Below are 21,057 nucleotides of genomic sequence, written 5' to 3' on the forward strand. Positions count from 1 at the left end.
TCATTTAAATCTACCTTTACAGATGTGTCCTCATCCAAAAGACAGCAACCTCAGTCTATGCATCATGCTGACGGTGTCAGCCTAGTTTATAGGTGTTTAAGTCCTATAGTGCTTGAATCCACAATCTGCTGAGTCAGGGGAAAGACTATTGGCCCAACTTGACAAATCAAAGTCAGCTGTACTGAGCTTCATAAGTTCATTGAACTTTTCTGTTAGTTCACACTCTCAATTTAACACCAGGGAAAATTAATATTTTACAAAAGCAAAATATTGCATTTGCTGAAAATCTGAAATAAAATAGAAAATGCTGGAAATTTTCAGTAGGCCAGGCAGCATCTGCAGAGAAAGAAACAGAGCTAACGGGTGTAATTTTTTGCAGGTGGTGGGGGTCTCAACTTCTAAAACAAAAACTGTTGGCATCCCTACTAACCTGATCTCCAGGAGCCCAGAAGGAATAAAGTGATTAATTGGCAGCAGCACCTCTGTCACTGAGGGTCCCAGCGCCCCGGGGACATTAAATCATCATACCATCTAGTATGGGTTGGTATTCCGTCCCCAAGAGCTGACGGACAATCAGAGACCGGCAGCTCTACAGTACCAACAGCAGCACTTGTAGTACAGGAGACCCATGCAGAGGATCAGCAATGGAGCCTCAGGAATAAAGTCAGTGGGCTGGTTCACCAGGGGTAGACACAAAGGCCCCAGAAAGAGGGGAGGGAAATTAGTATTTATGGCAGGTCTTCAACCATAGGTGGCCTATGCCTCCAGCATGTATCGTCTTGCATGTTGTGTTTTCTGGTTCACATTAATTAGTAATAAGCACACTTTAGACTCAAAATGCTGGAGCTTCTTCAGGTAAATTTCTTGCATCATTCCATATGGCATATGGACTGATAGACTGATACATTGTTTCTCAGCAAGTGACTGCATTGTGGCAATGAAATGTGACAACCTGGGACATATCTTCATGTGACAAATAGTTCCTAGCTCTTTACGAATACTGTAACAATATAACAACAGCCCCTTAAAACAGTAAAACATCCAAAGGCATTTAACAGCAAGGTTATCAAAGAAAATTTGATTCAAACCACAAGAACAGATAATAATGAGTTTGGTCAAAGAGGTAGTTATTAAGGGGCCTCTTAAAGGGAAAGAGCAAGAAAGAGAGGTGGAGAGGTTCAAAAAATCATACAGGAAGGGAATTTCAAAGCTTAATGTCTTGATAGTTCAAGGCACGCCACAAATGGTGGAGCAGTTAAAATTGGGGATGGTCAAGAGCCCAGAATTGAAGGAGCCTCGAAAGGTCAGAGGGTTGTGGGACTGGAGAAGATTGTAGAGATACAATGAAACAAGACCATGGAGGAATTTGAAAATAAGGATGACAGTTTTAAAAGTGGGGTGTTGTTTAACTGGTAACTAATGTAAGTCAGAGAGCACAGGGCTGATGAGTGAACAGGTCCTGCTGTGAGTTAGGACGCAGACAGAAAGGTTTTGGAAGACTTCAGCTTTATAGAGGATAGAATATGGGAGGTAAATCAGAAGAGCAATAGTAAATTCTAGAAGCAACAAAGATATAAATGAGTGTTTCAGCAACAGATCCACTAAGGCAGGAGTGGAGTCAGGCAATATTACAGAGGTGGAAAGAAGCTGCATTAGTGATGTGATTAGAAGTTCAACTGTGGGTTAAATATGGCAATAAGGTTCAAACAATTTGGTTCAACATTAGACAATTCCTAGGGAGATGGATGGAGTTAGTGGCTGGGCAAAGAATTTCTGGTTGGGACTAAAAAAAGTGGCTTAGTATTTAGCAGGAGGAAACTTCTGCTCTTCCAATATTGAATGTCGGACAAGTAGTATGTTAACTTGTTAAGATCAGTGCATTGAGTTCTGACTGCCTTCTTTTAAAATATGTTAATGACGTCTAACTATACAGCTCAAGAGTTTCCTGTTTTTACACTTGCACTCAAATATATCTTACACCTGGAATTATTAGATACAGCTGCTACCTGTATCAGGGGATTAATTGGAGGAAGCTGGTGCCAAGGAACATGGGATATGTGGCCTTTGTAGGATCTGGAGGATAGACAAATGATTGAACATTATCACTTTGAATTTAGTGGTAGAAACTTGTGCCTGAGTGGAGCTTTATAGGATGTAGGCTGTCAATGCAGAAGTTTAATTACAATATCTTTTGCAGTCTCTCACAGTAAAGGTAAAATGTTGCCAATGAGCTACATTGCTTCCCTTGAAAGGTTGAGAGTTTGGGGTGGAATTTGCTCTACGTTAGGTCTGCATCTGCTGGCCATTGTGTATCAATTTTTCCTGCAAACAGATGAAGTATATTAAAGAAAGACCATCAGTTAGGGACAATGTGCATGGTGAGAGGAAAGTAAGAGCTCTGGATGTATAAGTATTTGAAATGGGTTTGAGAATTGTGCATGTAAACAATTCTAGTTAGGGGAACTGGGTAACCACTATGCAAAATCCTAAGTTCAAGTTCATCATAACCAGCGTCCATTCTGAAATACTGCTTTAAGAGGATCAAGATTGCGCCGATACCCAGAGTGGTCAAGGAATAAAAAGGATAAAATGTATTTATTCGTGTCACAAATAGGCTTACATTAACACTGCAATAAAGTTATTGTGAAAATCCCCATATAAAGACACAAACTCAATTTACAAAATAATGGTTGGAATGCGAATCTTTATAGGTAATCAAGTCTTAAAGGTATAGACAATGTGAGTGGAGAGAGCGTTAAGCACAGGTTAAAGAGATGTGTATTGTCTGCAAACAGGACAGTTAGTGAGATTTTGCAAGCCCAGGCAAGTCATGGGGGTTACAACCCCCTGTGTCTTTATATACCCTGTCTGTGAACAGAACTCCCACTTACCTGACGAAGGAACAGCGCTCCGAAAGCTAGTGGATTTTGCTACCAAATAAACCTGTTGGACTTTAACCTGGTGTTGTGAGACTTCTTACTCTGTTTTTCTTTTCCAGTGATTCTTGCTGTATACATCTTGAAAAAATGCAAACTGAAAGTTAAGAGAGTGAGCCAACCATGACTCCTTCTCTACCATATTGTTCATTGCTCTGTTGCTGCAGTTTCAGCCAGCACAGGTCATTTGAAGGCAGTACTTTAGCTTCTATTCAATCTATTAAATAATAAATTTTGACATTGCATTCACATCAATTATTCCAAAGGATATCCATATGAGCTGATACAGGAAACCCTTATTTCAGCACCTTTGTGGCTACAGGTGCTGCATATTTTTGCCAGTGGCATCATAGCAATGCAAATCATTGTGAGGAAATTTGCTTCCAATCTACTAAACTGTTTTAAATAAGTGTGTCCAATTTTGGGATAGGTGTTCTGTGATGTCTGATAATTTATCCAAGTGCAAAGCTATGCACTTAATGTCAGCAAGCCATGGAGAACTTCATATCAAAGGCTGATGCTGATTTTGTCTTGTACTACATTTTCAGGAAGGGATCACTGAATAGTCACAGCATAACTCTCTGCACCTTTGCTTTACGAGTGCATTACAAAGAAAAAATTATTCGAAACAAGAGAAAATTGTAAAACTTAACCCTGCAGGCTGTTTAATTATTCATACATTATTCTGCACCCACCCTGGTACATTGAAAAATTAGTAGGGCGTGATTTTTTTTCTCTGAGTTCATCAAATTTTATGACTGTTACTATAAGTCTTAATCATTTGCTTTATATATTTTGCCTGTAGTTATATTTAGCATCTTCAATGCACCAAGCTGTATGGCCCCTGCAGTAATGTGAAAATTTAAATTGCCCTATGTTTTAACAGCAGATTAATTTGAAGTGTGGCTTGTCTTATCATGTGTTCGCCTTGGTTACAATTACTGTAGGAAATTAGAGTTGCATATAACAGGGTAGATGAAGCTGGATACGTGTGAAAGAAACAGGACTAAACAAGCTTTGATCAGTAAATGAATTGAATGATGCAGAAGCAATGCAGAAATTCCTTTCCCAGGAACTGTTAAAACTATCACAAGGAAACAATACTTTTTTTAAAAGATCTGTTGCTCAGTATCTGGTAACTATGTAAATTAATAGAGGTGTAAAGGACCAAATCTAAGTGCACCTGGCTGATACTTCCCATTTTCATCTCCTGAATGTATCCAGTGCTTGTCATTCATATGAACATACGAAATAAAAGCAGGAGTAGACTTTTCAGTCCCTCAAGTTTGCTCCACCATTCAATAAGATCATGGCTGATCTGATTTTGGCTTTAACTCCACTTTCCTGATGACCACCCATAAGCCTTGACTCCCTTGTCAATCAAAATTGTGTGTATAACTCAGCCTGGAATATATTCAAAGGCCAAGCTTCCATTGCTCTAAACACTACTGTCTATCCACAACTTTTAAACATTTTGGATGTACCCTACTTTTATCTCAGTTTTGTCACTAGTTGTTTTTGCTTGGGATCACAAAAACTGTCTTGTAATGTTGAAATTTTGCCACTTCTTGGAGGTTTACATTCCTTCATGGCTGCCTCCCATCATACCGATCACAGCAAAAATGGCAGGAGTCTTGAGCAACCCGAGACCGGAAAATCCCACCCGAGGTCAACAGACTTTCCCATTGTCCGTTCCTCACCCGCTCCAATTCCCGTGGTAGGTGGAATGATAGAATTCCGGCGTTTATATCCCATGCCCACTCCTCCCCAAAATGGGCAGAAAAGTAGGGAGAGCAGGAATGGGGGTGTAAAATCAGATGACAAGGCCGGGGACATTGTATCTGTCGCCTAGCTTCATCCACTGGGAATTTACTTCTCAGCCAGTGGGCAAAGCCATCACCTCCATAATAAATTCTAGACAGCAAGAGTGAGTTCGGGGTATGTTTCCATGGATCATGACAAGACTGTAGTCTTAGTCATTTTAAATTATTTTTCTTCAATGCTGTGAAATATCCACCCAATGAATGATTAACAAGTTGTTGAGCCCATCATAGTGTCAGGACTGAGTAGGCTCAAATAGCAACTGTGCACTCAGACTATTAGACCATTGAGGGTGGACATGGAGGCACATGGGCCAGAGCCACCATCCCAATTTCCCTGTGCCATCCAAACCCCATCTATGTTGCTGGAGGTGGAACTGGGTTGCCGGTAAAAGTTGTTACGTGAAGTCAGCCTCCATGTGGCAAACCAGGTGACAGCACTTCAGGCAGGTTTTGAACCTTCTCTCCCTCCCTGCCTTCCTGGCTTTTGCTGCAGCCACAGATCACACTATGGAGGAGCCCACCCTTTACAATTGTGACCCGGCTGCGAATGTAACATGTTACATTTTTGAGAGAGAGAGAGTGCCTCCATCTTTGGGCATCCGTTCCCTCACTCACGTCCAAAGGCATCTTGGTGCTTCTTCTGAGCTTGAGGCCCTCCTCTTTGACCACCATCCTGCACTCTAGCAATTGATTGGCCAATTTGAGGGAAATCACAGCTGTGTGACTTCTCCCACACAAGACAAGCTTATTACCCTGCATTAAACCTAACAGCAAGGTTTAGAAACCCATGGTAAAAACCACACCCCATGTTTTAAACGCACACTGACCATAACAGTGTGAAGTTTCTGGGCCATATTTATTCAAATTTTAGCCCAGATATTTTGCTCCTGAGTTGGGAGTGCAGAGTCAGGAGAATTCCCAATTCCATAAACCCGACTTGGAAGTAACTGCCCTGAACTGTCAGATTTTCATTCTGGGATATGGGTACTAACCACAATTGGGCCCACCACCCGCAGGAAGAGTTTGGAGGCAGCCATAAGAGCTTTTGGGTGCCGGACAGGCTGATTAAAAGGCCTGCCTCAGTGCTCTGGACGAAGTCTCACAACACCAGATTAAAGTCCAACGGGTTTATTTGGTAGCACAAGCCACAAGCTTTTGGAGCACCGCCCCTTCATCAGGTGAGTGGGAGTTGTGTTCACAAACAGGGCATATATAGACACAAACTCAATTTACAAGATAATGGTTGGAATGCGAGTCTTTACAGGTAATCAAGTCTTAAAGATACAGACAATGTGAGTGGAGAGAGGGTTAAGCACAGGTTAAAGAGATGTGTATTGTCTCCAGCCAGGACAGTTAGAGAGATTTTGCAAGCCCAGGCAAGTCGTGGGGGTTACAGATAGTGTGACATGAACCCAAGATCCCGGTTGAGGCCATCCTCATGTGTGCGGGAACTTGGCTATCAGTTTCTGCTCAGCGATTCTGCGTTGTCGTATGTCGTGAAGGCCGCCTTGGAGAACGCTTACCCGAAGATCAGAGGCTGAATGCCCGTGACCGCTGAAGTATTCCCCAACAGGAAGAGAACACTCTTGCCTGGTGATTGTCGAGCGGTGTTCATTCATCCGTTGTCGTAGCGTCTGCATGGTCTCCCCAATGTACCATGCCTCGGGACATCCTTTCCTGCAGCGTATCAAGTAGACAACGTTGGCCGAGTTGCAAGAGTATGTATGTATATCTGGTGGATGGCGATCTCACGGATGCCATCATCTCATGTGAGAACACCATCCACCAGGTGCAGAAAAAAGAGTAAAACCAAAACCCTCATTGCTCATAACCACTCATCCCCACCCACCTCCTCATGCGCTTTCATGTCAACTTAGTGCCAAGTCGTGCCAACCCATGAACTCCACTCATCCTCATAGCCCTTTATAGTCCCTATGCCATCGCACAGGAGTGACACAGTGGCACAGTCGTTAGCACTGCTGCCTCACAGCACCAGTGCACCGGGTTTGATTCCGGTCTTGGGTGACTGTGTGGAGTTTGCACGTTCCCCCCTTATCAGTGTGGGTTTCCTCTGGGTGCTCCGGTTTTGTTCAAGTGAAGTGCAGGTGAGGTTGATTGTCCATTCTAAATTGCCCCTTGGTGTCAAAGGTTCTAGCAGAGTAAATATGTGGGTTTACAGGATAGGGCCTCGGTGGAATTGTTGTTGGTGCAGGCACAATGGGCTGAATGGCCTCCTTCTGCATTGTAGGGATGCTATTATTCAATGCCAATCTGTCACTCCTACCCACCGCCATTTTCTTTTATACTCTCCATTCCAACTGACCCAGTCTCCACTGTGGATAGATCTCAGGAGCCATGGTGAGATGAAATAGAATAAAGTTCTAAACATCTATTATAAATATCACTATATTTTGTAAAAATGCTGGCATTGATAAAAGCCCATGCAACTCATTTAAATCACATCAAGTACTTAATCACTTGTAAAACAAATATATGTAGTAATAGCCCCACATCAATGACAGTTCATCTAATAACATACTTTTGGAACTGTCGTTCAAACTGTGAACTTGCAGGTCCCCCACTGATAATGGTAGCTATGGAAGTGGTCAAACATAAAAAATACTACAGTGATAACACTCAGGCTTATGTCACCAAACATCTAGTGAAATTCCAACAGTTTTTATTTTAAACTGGAGCCTTGGCTGACTTATTTTCAAAATACAAAGAGTGAGAGATTTAAATGACATATGAAGCTTGATAGCTCTACAGAGTTTATCCACTTTTTTTGTCTACTCTTAACAATTCCATATTTATGTATATTTATGTCTATTCTTAACAATTCCAAAGGAGTACCTGACATCTCCCAAAGGGGTACCTTACCTTTCCAAATGGGCACCTTTCTTCTCCAAAAAGATACCTTATCTCTCAAAAGGGGTGCCTTACCTTTCTAAAGAATTCTGGCAGGTTCAGACCTTTTCTACTAATGTCTAGAGCCCACAAATCTAACCAAGATTTCTTCTGTTTGAAGGCAGCTGCACTTTTAAATATGCAACTATTTGCTGAACTGTATGGCTGGCTTGCTCCCTGCCCCCAACCAAATTCCCCAGTGAAAATGGTGGGTACCAGATTTGGGGGTGAGACTTTAGGATTCCAAGGTCCAGCCCCATTTTGGCTAAAGCTAAACTCATCTGTCTTCACAAAAAAATTCAGGCCTTTATGTTTAATAGAAAATAATATTTTGGAGTCGTTGAATTAATTTGAAATAAACCAGACTGGTATAAAACATAAAGGCTTCTTACCATTATTAAGGCCCCAAAAGAAGACCTCTTAAAATCAGTTGTAAAATCTGCTTTACTTTGCACTATCATAGGTTTAGATTGATATAAAATTTAATAAAACTTTGCTGTTCCAATTTTCTAAAACATTGCCAAATGTAGGTGAGATATTACAGCTATTATCTGGGTTAGTCTGGGACATACAAAGGGGGATGAGGAGAAGTCTGTCTGGGAGTGCTTTTGTGCCCTACAGTTAAAATAGATTCATTGCATAGCTTTTATAGTTGATAGTTTTCAATTACAAGCCACATTGGGCTGTCTATATAGAACGGGCCTCTGTAGAGCATTGTCTTTTTCGGCTAGTTTGATCTTCAGATGGCCTACTAAAGCCCAAAACTGCTCTTTGGAGAACTGACATTTCAACTCTGCACAAAAATTTAAAAAAATATATAATTATTTTTAAGAGATTAATCCACAAAAGTGGCTGCTTTTTCTCAGAGGTGATTCAATGTAGTAAATTTAACTATTAAAATGTTAAAGGTTGAACAAAAAAGAAACATCGTTTTCATTGTGTACATGGTTGTTGCATGATATTTATGGAAGAAATGGCAATTAAAATGGTGTTTATACAATAATAATAGTTACACGATAAGCGGTACATGCTTGGAATGGTGCTTATGGATCTGGATAGTATAATGCCAAATGCCGTCTGGTGCCTTCATAATCTTTCTTCATGTGTGAGCCTATGTGAAGTTTGAAAGATTATCAGACGTTTAGTGGCAGGGAGTCATGTGAATGAAACACACCTGACATCATACACATTAAGAAGTTTAACAACACCAGGTTAAAGTCCAACAGGTTTATTTGGTAGCAAAAGCCACACAAGCTTTCGGAGCTCTAAGCCCCTTCATACACATTCACATTACAGCAGGAATCACTGAATAGTGATCTGGACGTAGAAGGATTGTTTCCCAATCATATGGTTAGGGAGCTCTGCTAGATCAGCATAGCACATTTACCCACTGCTATGCCTTTTCCAGAAGTGTGATACACAAAGACTGGAACTTTCATCAACTGTATTTTTCACATCTCACTATCTACAGCTTCATCAATAATGTTCCCTCCATCAGAAGGTCAGAAGTGGGGATATTTGCTGATGATTACGCAATGTTCAGCACAATTTATGCTGACTCCTCAGATACTGAAGTAATACGTGTCCATACGCAGTAAAACCTGGAAAACATTTAGACTTGGCCTGACAAGTAGCAAGTAACATTTGTGCTCATAAATGCCAGGAAATGACCAACTTAAACAAGAGAGAACCCAACCATCTCCCCTTGACATTCAGCAGCATTACCATTGCTGAATCCCCATCAACATCCTGAGGGCTACTATTGACCAGAAACTGAACTAAACCACTTTATAAATATTGTGGCTAAAAGAAAAGGCCAGAGACTGGGAGCTCTGCAGCAAGTAATTCAGCTCCTGATTCCCCAAAGTCCATCCACCATCTACAAGGCACAAATCAGGTGGAAGTGGTGCCAATCAAGTAAGTTATTTTGCCCTGGATGGTGTTAAGCTTCTTGAGTGTTGTTGGAGCTGCATTCATCCAGCCAAGCGGAGAATATTCCATCACACTTCTGACTTATGCCTTGTGGATGGCAGACAGGATTTGGGGAGTCAGAAAATGAGTTTTGACTACAGAATTCTAAGCCTCTGAAAAGGGTTATCAACCTGAAAGGTTTATAAACCTGAAATGTTAATTCGGTTTCTCTCTAATATGCTGCCTAAACTGCTGAGTATTTTCTGCATTTTCTATTTTATGTCAGATTTCCAGCATCTATGATATTTTGCTTTTGAATACCGTTGGAAGAGTCTGGGACATCAGCTGTAAGATATGAGTCCATGAGTATGACTGTGTCAGGTTGTTTGACTAGTCTATGGGACAGCTCTCCCCATTTTGGTTTGACTTGTGCCTTGTGGATGGTGGACAGGCATTGGAGAGCCAAGAGGTAAATTGCTCTCCACAGAATTGCTTGCCTCTGTAGGGCTATATGGCTGTTCCAGTTCAGTTACTGGCCAATGGTTTACTCCAAGATGTTGATGGTGAGAGACTCAGCAATGGCAATCCCATTGAACATCAAGGGCAGATGTTTTGATTCTCTATTATTGAAGATAGTCATTGTCTGACACTTATGTGGCACAAATGTTACCTGCCACTTACCAAGATCAAACCTGAAGTCTTGCTACACAATAGGCATGGGCCGCTTCAATACTTGGGGAGTCGTGAATGGTGCTGAACATTGAGCAATTGTCAGCCAACATCCCCACTTTTGACCTTATGATGAAGGAGAGACATGGAGATGTGTACTTCAGGACTTTACCAGCTTGGCCAGTGGTGATGCTACCAAGCCACTATTGGCAATGGACATTTAAGTTACTTAAGGTACCATTAAATTTGCCACCTTCACTGCTTTGTCCAAGTTGTCTTCATCATGGAGTATTACCAATTCATCAGCTGAGGGAGCATGGTAGGTAATAATCAGAAAATTTCCTTACTCCTGTTTGACCTGAGGTCATGAAACTTCATGGAGTTCAGAGTCAATGTTGAGAACTCCCAAAGCAACTCCTTGTATATAATTGTGCCACCTTGGTCAGTCCTGCCGGTGAGCCAGGATATATGCGCTGGCAATAGTGATGTCTGGGGTATAGGTTGTGAGGTATGATTCCATGAGTATGATTATGTCAGGCTGTTCCTTGGCTAGTCTGGGGGACAGCTCTCTCAATTTTGGCACAAGCCTTAAGATGTTAGTAAAGGTCTACAGAGATGAGTGTGTGAGTGTGCCATTGTTCTTTCTGGTGCCTAGGTTAATGCCACATTTATTCCTTTCCAACCTTTTTGTAGTTTGGTACAATCTAGTGACTTGCTAGATGATTTCAGAGAGAGTTTAAGAGTCAACTACATTACTGTGAGTTTGAAGTCACATATAGGCCAGACTAAGTAAGGACAACAGATTCCCTTCTCATTCCGATTGCCTCTCCACAGGCATTAGTACACCAGTTGGATTTTTATAACAATTGAGTTTCAGGATTGTTACTAGGATAAACTTTTAATTCCAGATTTTTATAAATTAATTGAAATTAAATTCCACCTGCTGCCATTTGAACTTGTATTCCACCCCGCCCCCACCCCCGAGCATTAGCCTGGGCCTGTCTAGATTACTAGCCCAGTGACATTATCACAATATTACCAACTCCTCTTACTAGCATGAGAGATGAAGGAATGCCAGCAAGGGACTTTTTATTTGAACCTCCCACAAAGCTCCCGTACCAAATGGACATTGGATGACTGGAGTGCAACTCAACTGACTTGATGAAGGGGCAGCCCCACTAACATAAGTGAACCTTGCTGTCAACTTGTATGCAAGCTCCCTGTGCCGCCTCTGCTGGCTGCCTGAGTTGGGACACAATAAATGTCCCAGGAGCATTGCAGCCCTCAGATCCCACATCAGCTATCAAGGGATTGAGCGCATTATCTGCTCTTATGTGTGACAGAAAGATACCTGGAAAAGGGAAGAGCAGTAAATAGTAATAACTACTTTAAAAAATATTTATATTAACAGAAGATAAACAATGCTAATTTCATATTGCAAAATTCTTTCTGAAAAGGAGCCTAATAATTGTTAATCATATAAATTACATTTTGTTGATTGCCTAGGTGAAGATTACAGCAGTAACAAGCTATGTCAGGTCTGTCACCCTGTTTTTCCAGTGTTGGTAGGTTTAAGTGGCAAGAAGAATAAATACAAATCAGTTAGCATAATGTACACTATCCTGTTGTCAGGTGCCACTATTTCAATATTTAAAATGTTTTAAGTGTAAATGTAAGATAAAAATGCTATTGGACCCTAACCTGAGAAGGTTTGGCACAATTCAGTAATGCAAAATTGCCATAGGAAGCCATGTAAGGTGGCTTCATTATGTAGAAGTCCATGCTCATTTGTACAAGTGCTCCATCTACTAATTACAGTTAAAAGTGGCAAATGAGAAAAATAAAATGTCTGAGATTTTTTCATTATAATTTTCACAGGTATCCACAAATTCACGAAGAAACTTCGCAATCCATTACTCATTGATAATAATGAAATTTTAGACTTTCTCTCCAGAGTTCATTCAGATGTGCAAGTGGTAAGTGCCTTTTATATCTGTCTCCAGTAACAAGCAAAATATAATTCATTAAATTCCAAATATAGAGGCAACCACTTCAGTTGCATAAGCTTTTCCACTGTGAAAAAACTGAAAGAAGCGGGACTGATGAAATTCATCACTTATGACTTTAATGATGCCAGTATACTTACTGTGCTAAAATGGAGTTTCAATTTTCAGTTCTATTTTTCTATAGATTGATACAGCTGTTAGCGGTTGGACATCAGTTTGCCAACTTTCAAAGTAGAAGCAACGTAGCATAAATTAATAGGATTGGTCCTGGGATGGAGCATTCCCAACATGGGGTGTTACTCTCAATGAGAACTGGCTGGGAAAGTTGGTCCATGTTATCTGACTCTCATATGATTAATTTAAGACTGAATGATTTCCCAGCCAGTGAACCCTGCAAGCACTATTTTGCACCTCATAACACTTTTCAAACTATTTCTAACAGCTGTGGATACATACCAGAATGGTGAATAATATTTCCTGCACTATCCCATGGATACAGCACAAAAATAAACTCCTTTGAGTCACATTGTAGATTTGTTCCAATGTGACTCAAAAGGGTTTATTTTTGTGTGATCGATTATAAACTTATCACCCATTGTCTGATCTCACGCTTGGTAGAGGCATGGTTCTCAGCAAGCACATTATTCTGATTTAAGTTTTTGAATCTAAAACCTGCCTTCTATGTGCCATCCAGAGTCAGTTTAGTTGTCGCTCTTCATATTGGTGCATTAAACTAAAAAGTCTGACTAACCTGGATATTTTCCATTCTTGATCAGAGTGATAAAATTCAAAATCATTCAATATGATCTTTTTCACATTCATTCTCATTCCATCTGCACCTCTGTTACCATTCAGAGCAGTATTTTGTCAGCATCTTATACTGCTTATCGTAAAAGGTGGAATGTTACAGGTAGAGCCTCCGACAAGTTAATATTTTAATTCTGACTCAACGCTAACCCCAGGAAGCATTAATAGGCCCAAAATGCAATACCCATGACACAAAACATGGGTGATGAATGTAACTGCATTTTACTTTTGTATTCATATATTCACTTCATAAGGATCAGAATAAAAAATGTCATTATCACAAAAAAGGAATATTCAGCAATAACAGTCGAGCTCATTTTAAAAGCCTTAAAAAGACACTAATGACACATCATGTACACTCAAAGGAATTGGGAATAATAAAAGTAGTTTGAAGATAAATGAACAGAAATAACCATTTTAAGAGATTTTATAGGCATTACACTTTCTATCATGCTTGGGAAAGTGCAATTAGAATATTATTCCTTTTGGAGTGTTCATGAAATTTGCACACTTTTGTGTTATTCTTAAGAATTGTTTTGTGCTAAACTTGTAATAGAGAAAGCTACATTTCAAGCTTGAGATTATTATATAAAATGTATTTTCTTTGTTAACTCAGTCCATAGATTATATCATTAGGATGAACCTTCACAGGATTAAATATTTCCTGTTTTAGAGTTGCTGGATGAGTCGTTATATCTAATATTGAAATATGCAAATATTAACGCATGTAAATCGCATGTGCCTTATTGATTACATCGTTACTCATGCTTCTTTAGCAATATTTGTAAAACTGTCACTATGAACCAGATGAATAATTAAAATGAAATTGATTCAATATGCAATGGGATTCCCAATTTCCTGCGCATAACTTCACATTTTTTCTATTGAACCCGAATTCTATTTTTCTATTGGACACTAATTTGAGAAGGTATGGCATAATTCAATGATGCAAAATTGCTACAGGAAACCATATAAACCATTATGTAGAAGTCCATTTTGTCTTCACATTTAATCCCTCCTCAGTTGAAGCTGGCAGCTCGTATTATAGTGCATGTAAAGAAGCACATTCATCCCTCTGGTACTTTGTCTAAGTGGGCATTCAACATGTTGAACCTAAGCAGTGAGTGGGAGGCATCTAATCACTTGTGTGGGCTATCACAGACAAACCTGATACCGTTGTCACTCAATATCCTCACTTGACTACAAAGACCACTTGTAGTGCACCATGTGCAATCAACTTCAGCGCCAATTAAGATTCAAACCTATTTCCCATCTGTCTTGTTCAATTTTATATTAGGCAATATGCTTACCGATTTAGTTTTCAAGAAACCTTGATTTGCATCCCTTTGCTACACTTTGGAGGAAATAATAACAAATGGGATTACTATCTCAATGGAAACAAATTAAAACATGCTACCGTGCAAAGGGACCTGGGGGTCCTTGTGCATGAGACGCAAAAGCCCAGTCTGCAGGTACAACAGGTGATCAAGAAGGCAAATGGGATGTTGGCCTATATTGCGAGGGGGATAGAATATAAAAGCAGGGATGTCTTGATCCACCTGTACAGGGCATTGGTGAGGCCACAGCTGGAATACTGTGTGCAGTATTGGTCCCCTTATATGAGGAAGGATATATTGGCATTGGAGGGAGTGCAGAGAAGGTTCACCAGGTTGATACCAGAGATGAGGGGTTTGGATTATGAGGAGAGGCTGAGGAGATTGGGTTTGTACTCGTTGGAGTTTAGAAGGATGAGGGGGGATCTTATGGAGACTTATAAGATAATGCGGGGGCTGGATAGGGTGGAGGCGGAGAGATTCTTTCCACTTAGTAAAGAAGTTAAAACTAGAGGACACAGCCTCAAAATAAAGGGGGGTCGGTTTAAGACAGAGTTGAGGAGGAACTTCTTCTCCCAGAGGGTGGTGAATCTCTGGAATTCTCTGCCCACTGAGGTGTTGGAGGCTACCTCGCTGAATATGTTTAAAGCGCGGATGGATGGATTCCTGAGCGGTAAGGGAATTAAGGGTTATGGGGATCAGGCGGGTAAGTGGTACTGATCCACGTCAGATCAGCCATGATCTTATTGAATGGCGGGGCAGGCTCGAGGGGCTAGATGGCCTACTCCTGCTCCTATTTCTTATGTTCTTATGTTCTTATGTTCTTATGCTACTTGCTATTTAGTCTTACATAAACCACAGATTCTTTGATGGCTATTATCAAAGACAGATCACAATTTGCTCTTTTCAAATTGTGACTTCTACAGGCTAGTCTGCTCCTTCTAAAGTCTTCCTCACACCCTGACAGAGCACAACCTTTCTATGTAGACCAGCTGAGAACTGACAGAGCCAAGGTAATTAACCTGAGTGATAGGAGCCCGAGCATTCAAACTTTGAACTATAATGTAAACTACAAAGCTATTCCTAAATATACATTTTTTTGATTACATTTCTGGTGAAAAACATTTTCGCCAAACATTCAGAATTTTGGAAATACTTTAAAGGAACAACAACTTGCATTTTTACCATGCTTTTAACCCAATAAAACATCCCAAGGCATTTCATAGGAGAATTATAAAGCAAAATTTGGCACCGAGCCACGTAGGGAAATATTAGCTCAGTTGATAGAAAGCTTAGTCAAAAAGATTTTAAGGAGAGTCCGAAAGGAAGGCAGAGATGGAGAAGAGGAGCAGTGTAGGGCGGTATTTCCAAAGCTTAGGTCCTTGGCTGCTGAAGACACAACTGCCAAAGGTGGAGCAATTAAATTCATGGATGCTTGAGTATCTTTATGGGTTGTGGGGCTGAAGGAGATGATAGAAATACAGATGGGTGAGTGCACGGAGGGATTTGAAAACAAGGATGATTATTTTAAAAGTGAGGCATTACTTAACTGAGAGCCAGTGTAGGTCAGCAAGCATAGGGGTGATGAGTGAACAATACCTGATGAAAGCCAAAACACAAAGAACCAAGTTTTGAGGGACCTCAAGCTTACATAAGGGTACATTTTCTGGTCTCCCCCACCATGGGAATCGTCACGGATGGGATGGAAAATTTGATGGACCATTTAAAGATTGGTGATCTCAGGTGAGAATTTCCGGTCTTGGGACGGTGCAGCCAAAACATCCTGCCCATAGAGTAGAACGTGGAAGGCCAGCTAAAAGGTAAAAACTCTATGGACGAGGGTTTCAGCAGCAGATGAGCTTTTAGTTGTCATGAACTGCATAATTCCATTTCAGTTCAGCATTTATAAGTGGAGAATTAAGAGTATAAAATTTGATACTGACAAAATAAATAATAAACGTTATCAAGCTGTAGAACTGCTTTCCCGCACACAGCCACCACATTATCAGTACATGTATGTTTTTCTAGACACTAATTAGCCACATATGAATGAGTTAGAAAAATGAGTTATCAACGCCTTTCACGAGGTATGATGATAACTGTTAAAAAGATCAAATCTTTGCATTAAAAAAAACAAAATTATCAGCAAGGAGAATTAACGAGGAGTTGGTCTATGAGCTGAACTTCCTCTCAGGTCCCCCACTAAGCATCCAGCAGGCTTGGACCAGATGAATTCCATGCGCAAGACCATAGCATTGGCATGATTTGTCTAATTGCTCCAGGGTCGTGGCACAGTGGTTAGCACTGCTGCCTCACAACGCCAGGGACCTGGGTTCAATTCCAGCCTCAGGTGGCTGTGTGGAGTTTGCACATTCTTCCCGTGTCTGCATGGGTTTCCTCTAGGTGCTCCGGTTTCCTCCCACAGTCCAAATATGTGCAGGTTAGGTGGATTGGCCATGCTAAATTATTGTCTCAAGATGTGTAGGTTAGGGAAATTAGTGGGGTAAATACAAGGGGTTATGGGGATAGGGCCTGGGTAAGATGCTCTTTTGGAGAGTTGGTGCAGACTCAATGGGCTTCTTCTGTGCTGTAGGGATTCTATGATTCTAAATCAGCAGTTAATGCCCTGTGTCCTAACATCCTGGATTGGGGAGAAATCTTCTGGCTGCCCTCAGCGTATGGCATCCAGGCACAAGTCCGCTGCCAGTTTTCTTGGTACATATCTCTATTTAGGCCCAGGAACATGGTTTCAGGTAAAGCTCAGAAATCCCAGAAACCAAAAGAGAGAATGCTGGAAAATTTCAGCAGGTCTGGCAGCATCTGCAAGGAGAGAGAAGAGTTGGCATTTCGAGTTCAGATGATCCTTTGTCAAAGCTCAGAAATCCCAGGTTGGTCTTGTGGTGTTGGAGACCTGAGAGTCCAGTGGTTCCCAAAGTGTGCGGCGCACCACACGGGTGCGGCAAGAGAGGAGGGCAAGTGGCGGGAAGATTCAAGGACAATCAAAGAAACATTTAAACATGGAGTAGATATTTTTTCAAAGTGATTGTTTTATACTTTCTGGTTGTCCCATGATCATATTATAAAGTAGTTGTGTTCTATGTTATGAATCAAGCACTGCCAGGAGTTGTTTTTTTTTTGTTTTTGAATGTGTTTCTTATCAATAAAAAATTCAGTGTGGCGTGAGCAAATTTTTATTCCGAAAGTGCAGCCCAGTGAAAAAAGTTTGGGAACCACTGAGTGAGACCAAGGGGGCAAATTTCCATGTGGGTTCTCCCATCTGTCAGCTGTAAATACAAATACCATTTATGCTGTTTTCTCATGGTTTCAGCAGCATTTCCTTCAAAGTTAAGTTGGGCGAGTAGGAGAGACTTATAATAGTCACAGGCCATGGATCTCTGCTCCCATTTTTTACCCACTGCCTTGAGAACTGGGAGTTCCCCTAGGTGCATTGAGGAGGAAACTTACATTTCAAGTTTGATCTTGAATTTTTTATAAGCTTGATATTTCAATAAAACTTGGTTTTATATGTGCAAGGTACATACTGGAATTTGGACTGGAATGAGCTATTAGTTAATTACAGAATTTGCATAAAGGTGAAATCACTGAGGACAGCCCAGCTCTGTGATTCAGAATCCTATAAAAATCACCAGCAAAGCAAATAATCATTAGCTGGTCATATCATCCTTAGAATATGGTGACAGGTTTTGAGCCGATCTGTTCATTTTCTCTATTCTGAATTCTCAAGAACACACACAGATTCAATGTTATTCAAAGATAGCACTGTTGGCGGAAGTTTCTACAGTGCTGCTATTTTCCTTTACAACATTTCTTTTACCCTATTGTTTTCAAGCCCAGCTGCTCTTCTAAAACAACTTTCAAGAAACCCATGTACCATTCCAGTCCATTCCTACGCTTTTCCCACTGCTCGCAAAGAACCATCTGATCACTTGATTTCTCAAAACTTTTGTTTAAACAGGTGCACTTCCACGAGCTGACTCAAGAATCCAGTCAGGGATGGATGACTTTTAAGAAGAAAAACAACTCAGGGTAGCCAAACCCCTCAGCCAGAGTTATGTATCTGCTTTCTGAAGATTAGAAAGGGATCGGCTGCCAGAGTACCATTTCCTTTTCTTCACTCATTTATTTTGATTTTTTAATGAAATATAGCATCTGTAAATGTTGTATAATATTGAACCCAATTTGAAAATGCACACTGCTTATTATTGTATAAAACATATGTTAAAACTTTTAAAATTATGTTCTCATGATATTAAAGCTTTGCAAAATGTGCCTAATGCCTGAATCTTTATAAATAGTATAAAGCAGAGGTGAGAAATATTTACAAACTATCCAATGGCAATTGTCCAGCCATTCAAAAAGATATTGCAGCATTACATATTGACCATTTTTAATGTATGTTTTCTTTTAAACAATCACTACATTTCCTATTCCAATGATAAACTCCTGCAATAAAATGATGTAATATCAACAATGTACATGTTTTCTTCTTCTCATCTTTTCTCAACAAAACTCTGAATTAGAAACTTAATCAGTCATTGCAAAGTTAACATTTCTATGAATTCTGCATGAGTTTCACCCACCTTCTTTGGTTACATTAAAAGTGCTGCATAAGTTACGATTATTGCAGCTTTGGACCTGGGAGTCACCTGATGAATCAAGCTCTTCTGATCAACCATCTCACCGAAAGCAGCCTGGAAATTAGAGGATCTTTCTCCTAAAGAAAATATTTTTCCTGAATTTGTCCTGCTCACAAGGGTGCTGTAGAAAAATCTGAGCAGAAGGAGCATAGGCAACCTCATTACTGAACTTGTAAATGATGTTTTTCAGGCATTCCATCACGGAACAGTTTTTGCCTAATCTTGTTATCACACAGAAGTAAAATGTTCTCCCAATTGCTTACATTCTGAACAAGTTGGTAGCCTGACTGTTGAGAGTGGTTAATTCCAAGATCAATAACTACTGCAGTCAGTCCTAAGCACCAGAGCACCAGTAAGCTGCACAGTAACCTGCAAAAGATGACATCGTGCAACAGACTAAGAAAAGTCAGGGAGAACATTACTAAGCACCTTCTAGCTTCACACAAACCATGTTGGTGTATAATTCCTTTTGTTCAGTATTGTACTCATCATTGATTGTGCATGACATTGGTATGTAATGCAGTTTCCCCACAAAAAGAGGATTAACTGTATATAGAAGAAATATTTTTGAGGAATGAAGGTTCAAGGTGGGTTATCTTACTTTATAGATGTGCCAAAAAGAATTGCCATTATACCTGCAACGGGAACAAATTCAATTTGTGCAGGTGTCACAAGTACAGTGTCACTTGAAAATGTATTCACTCATTTTGACAACTAAATCCGTAATTATTCAAAACTCTTAAATTGCAATTGCTGTTCTTACTTAGAAACATAGAAAATAGGACCAGCAGTAGGCCATTTGACCCTTCAAACCTGCTCCAACATTCATTATGATCATGGCTGATCAATTTTGTAACCTGTTCCCGTTTTCCCCCCCATATCCTTTGATCCTTTTATCCCCAATATCTAACATCTTCTTGAAAATAAACAGTGTTTTGGCCTCCACTGCTTTCTGTGATAGTGAATTCCATATGCTCACCACCGTCTGCGTAAAGAATTTTCTCCTCATCTCAGTCCTAAATAGTTTACCAGATATCCTCAGACTGTGACCCCTGGTTCTGGACTCCCCCACCATCGGGAACATACTTCCTACATCTACCCTGATAGAATTTTATAGGTTTCTATGAGATCCCCCCTCATTCTTCTTAACCCCAGTATATATAATCCTAACTGACTCAATCTCTACTTATACATCAGTCCCGCCATCCCAGGAATCAATCTGATAAATCTTTGCTGCAATCCCTCCAAAGCAAGAACATCCTTCCTCAGATAAGGTGACCCAAACTGCACACAATATTCCAGATGCGGTCTCACCAAGGCCTCGTATAACTGAAGCAAGACATCGCTGTTCCTGTAGTTGAATCCTCTTGCTATGAAAGCCAAAATACCACTTACCTTCTTCACCACTGGTTGCACCTGCATGCTTACTTTCAGCGATCGATGTACAAGAACACCCACATCGTGTTGCACATTCCCCTCTCTCAATCTATAGCCTTTCAGATAATCTGCCTTCCTGTTTTTGCTACCCAAGTGGATAATCTCACCTTTATCCACATCAGACTGCATCTGCCATGCATTTGCCCATTCATTCAACTTGTCCAAATCGCACTGCAGCACTTCTTCATCTTCCACACAGCTCATCCCCCCACCCAACTTTGTGTCATCTACAAATTTGAAGATATTACATTTACTTCCCTCATCTAAATCATTAATATACATTGTCAATATCTAGGGTCCAGCACTGATCCTGCAATACCTCACTAGTCACTGCCGGCCACTTGGAAAAAGATTTGTTTATTCATACTCTTTGTTTCCTGTCTGACAATGAGTTTTCTATCCATCTCAGTACTCTACCCGCAATCCCATTCGCTTTAATTTTACATGCTAATCTCTTATATGGAACTTTGTTGAAAACCTTCTGAAAGTCTAAATAAACTATATCCACTGGTTCCTCCTGATCAACCGTTCTAGTCACATCCTAGAAGAATTCCAGTAGATTTGTCAAG

At 40.4% G+C, this 21,057-nt stretch overlaps 1 protein-coding gene across 4 annotated transcripts in view; it reads left to right on the forward strand.

Annotated features, from left to right (window-relative positions):
- The window catches only part of mctp1a (multiple C2 domains, transmembrane 1a), a 599,923-nt gene extending 581,035 nt beyond the window's left edge, over window positions 1–18,888 (forward strand). For all 4 annotated transcript variants that reach the window (XM_078214774.1, XM_078214777.1, XM_078214776.1 and 1 more), the window contains 2 exons: window positions 12,125–12,222; window positions 18,370–18,888. In XM_078214774.1, the coding sequence (XP_078070900.1) occupies window positions 12,125–12,222; window positions 18,370–18,444 (173 nt within the window). In that variant the 3' untranslated portion in view covers window positions 18,445–18,888. The remainder of the gene's footprint in view (window positions 1–12,124; window positions 12,223–18,369) is intronic.
- Window positions 18,889–21,057: the final 2,169 nt, after the last annotated feature.

The sequence above is a fragment of the Mustelus asterias genome, chromosome 6 (genome assembly GCF_964213995.1).
Source record: "Mustelus asterias chromosome 6, sMusAst1.hap1.1, whole genome shotgun sequence".
In the NCBI taxonomy this organism is placed as follows: Eukaryota; Metazoa; Chordata; class Chondrichthyes; order Carcharhiniformes; family Triakidae; genus Mustelus; species Mustelus asterias.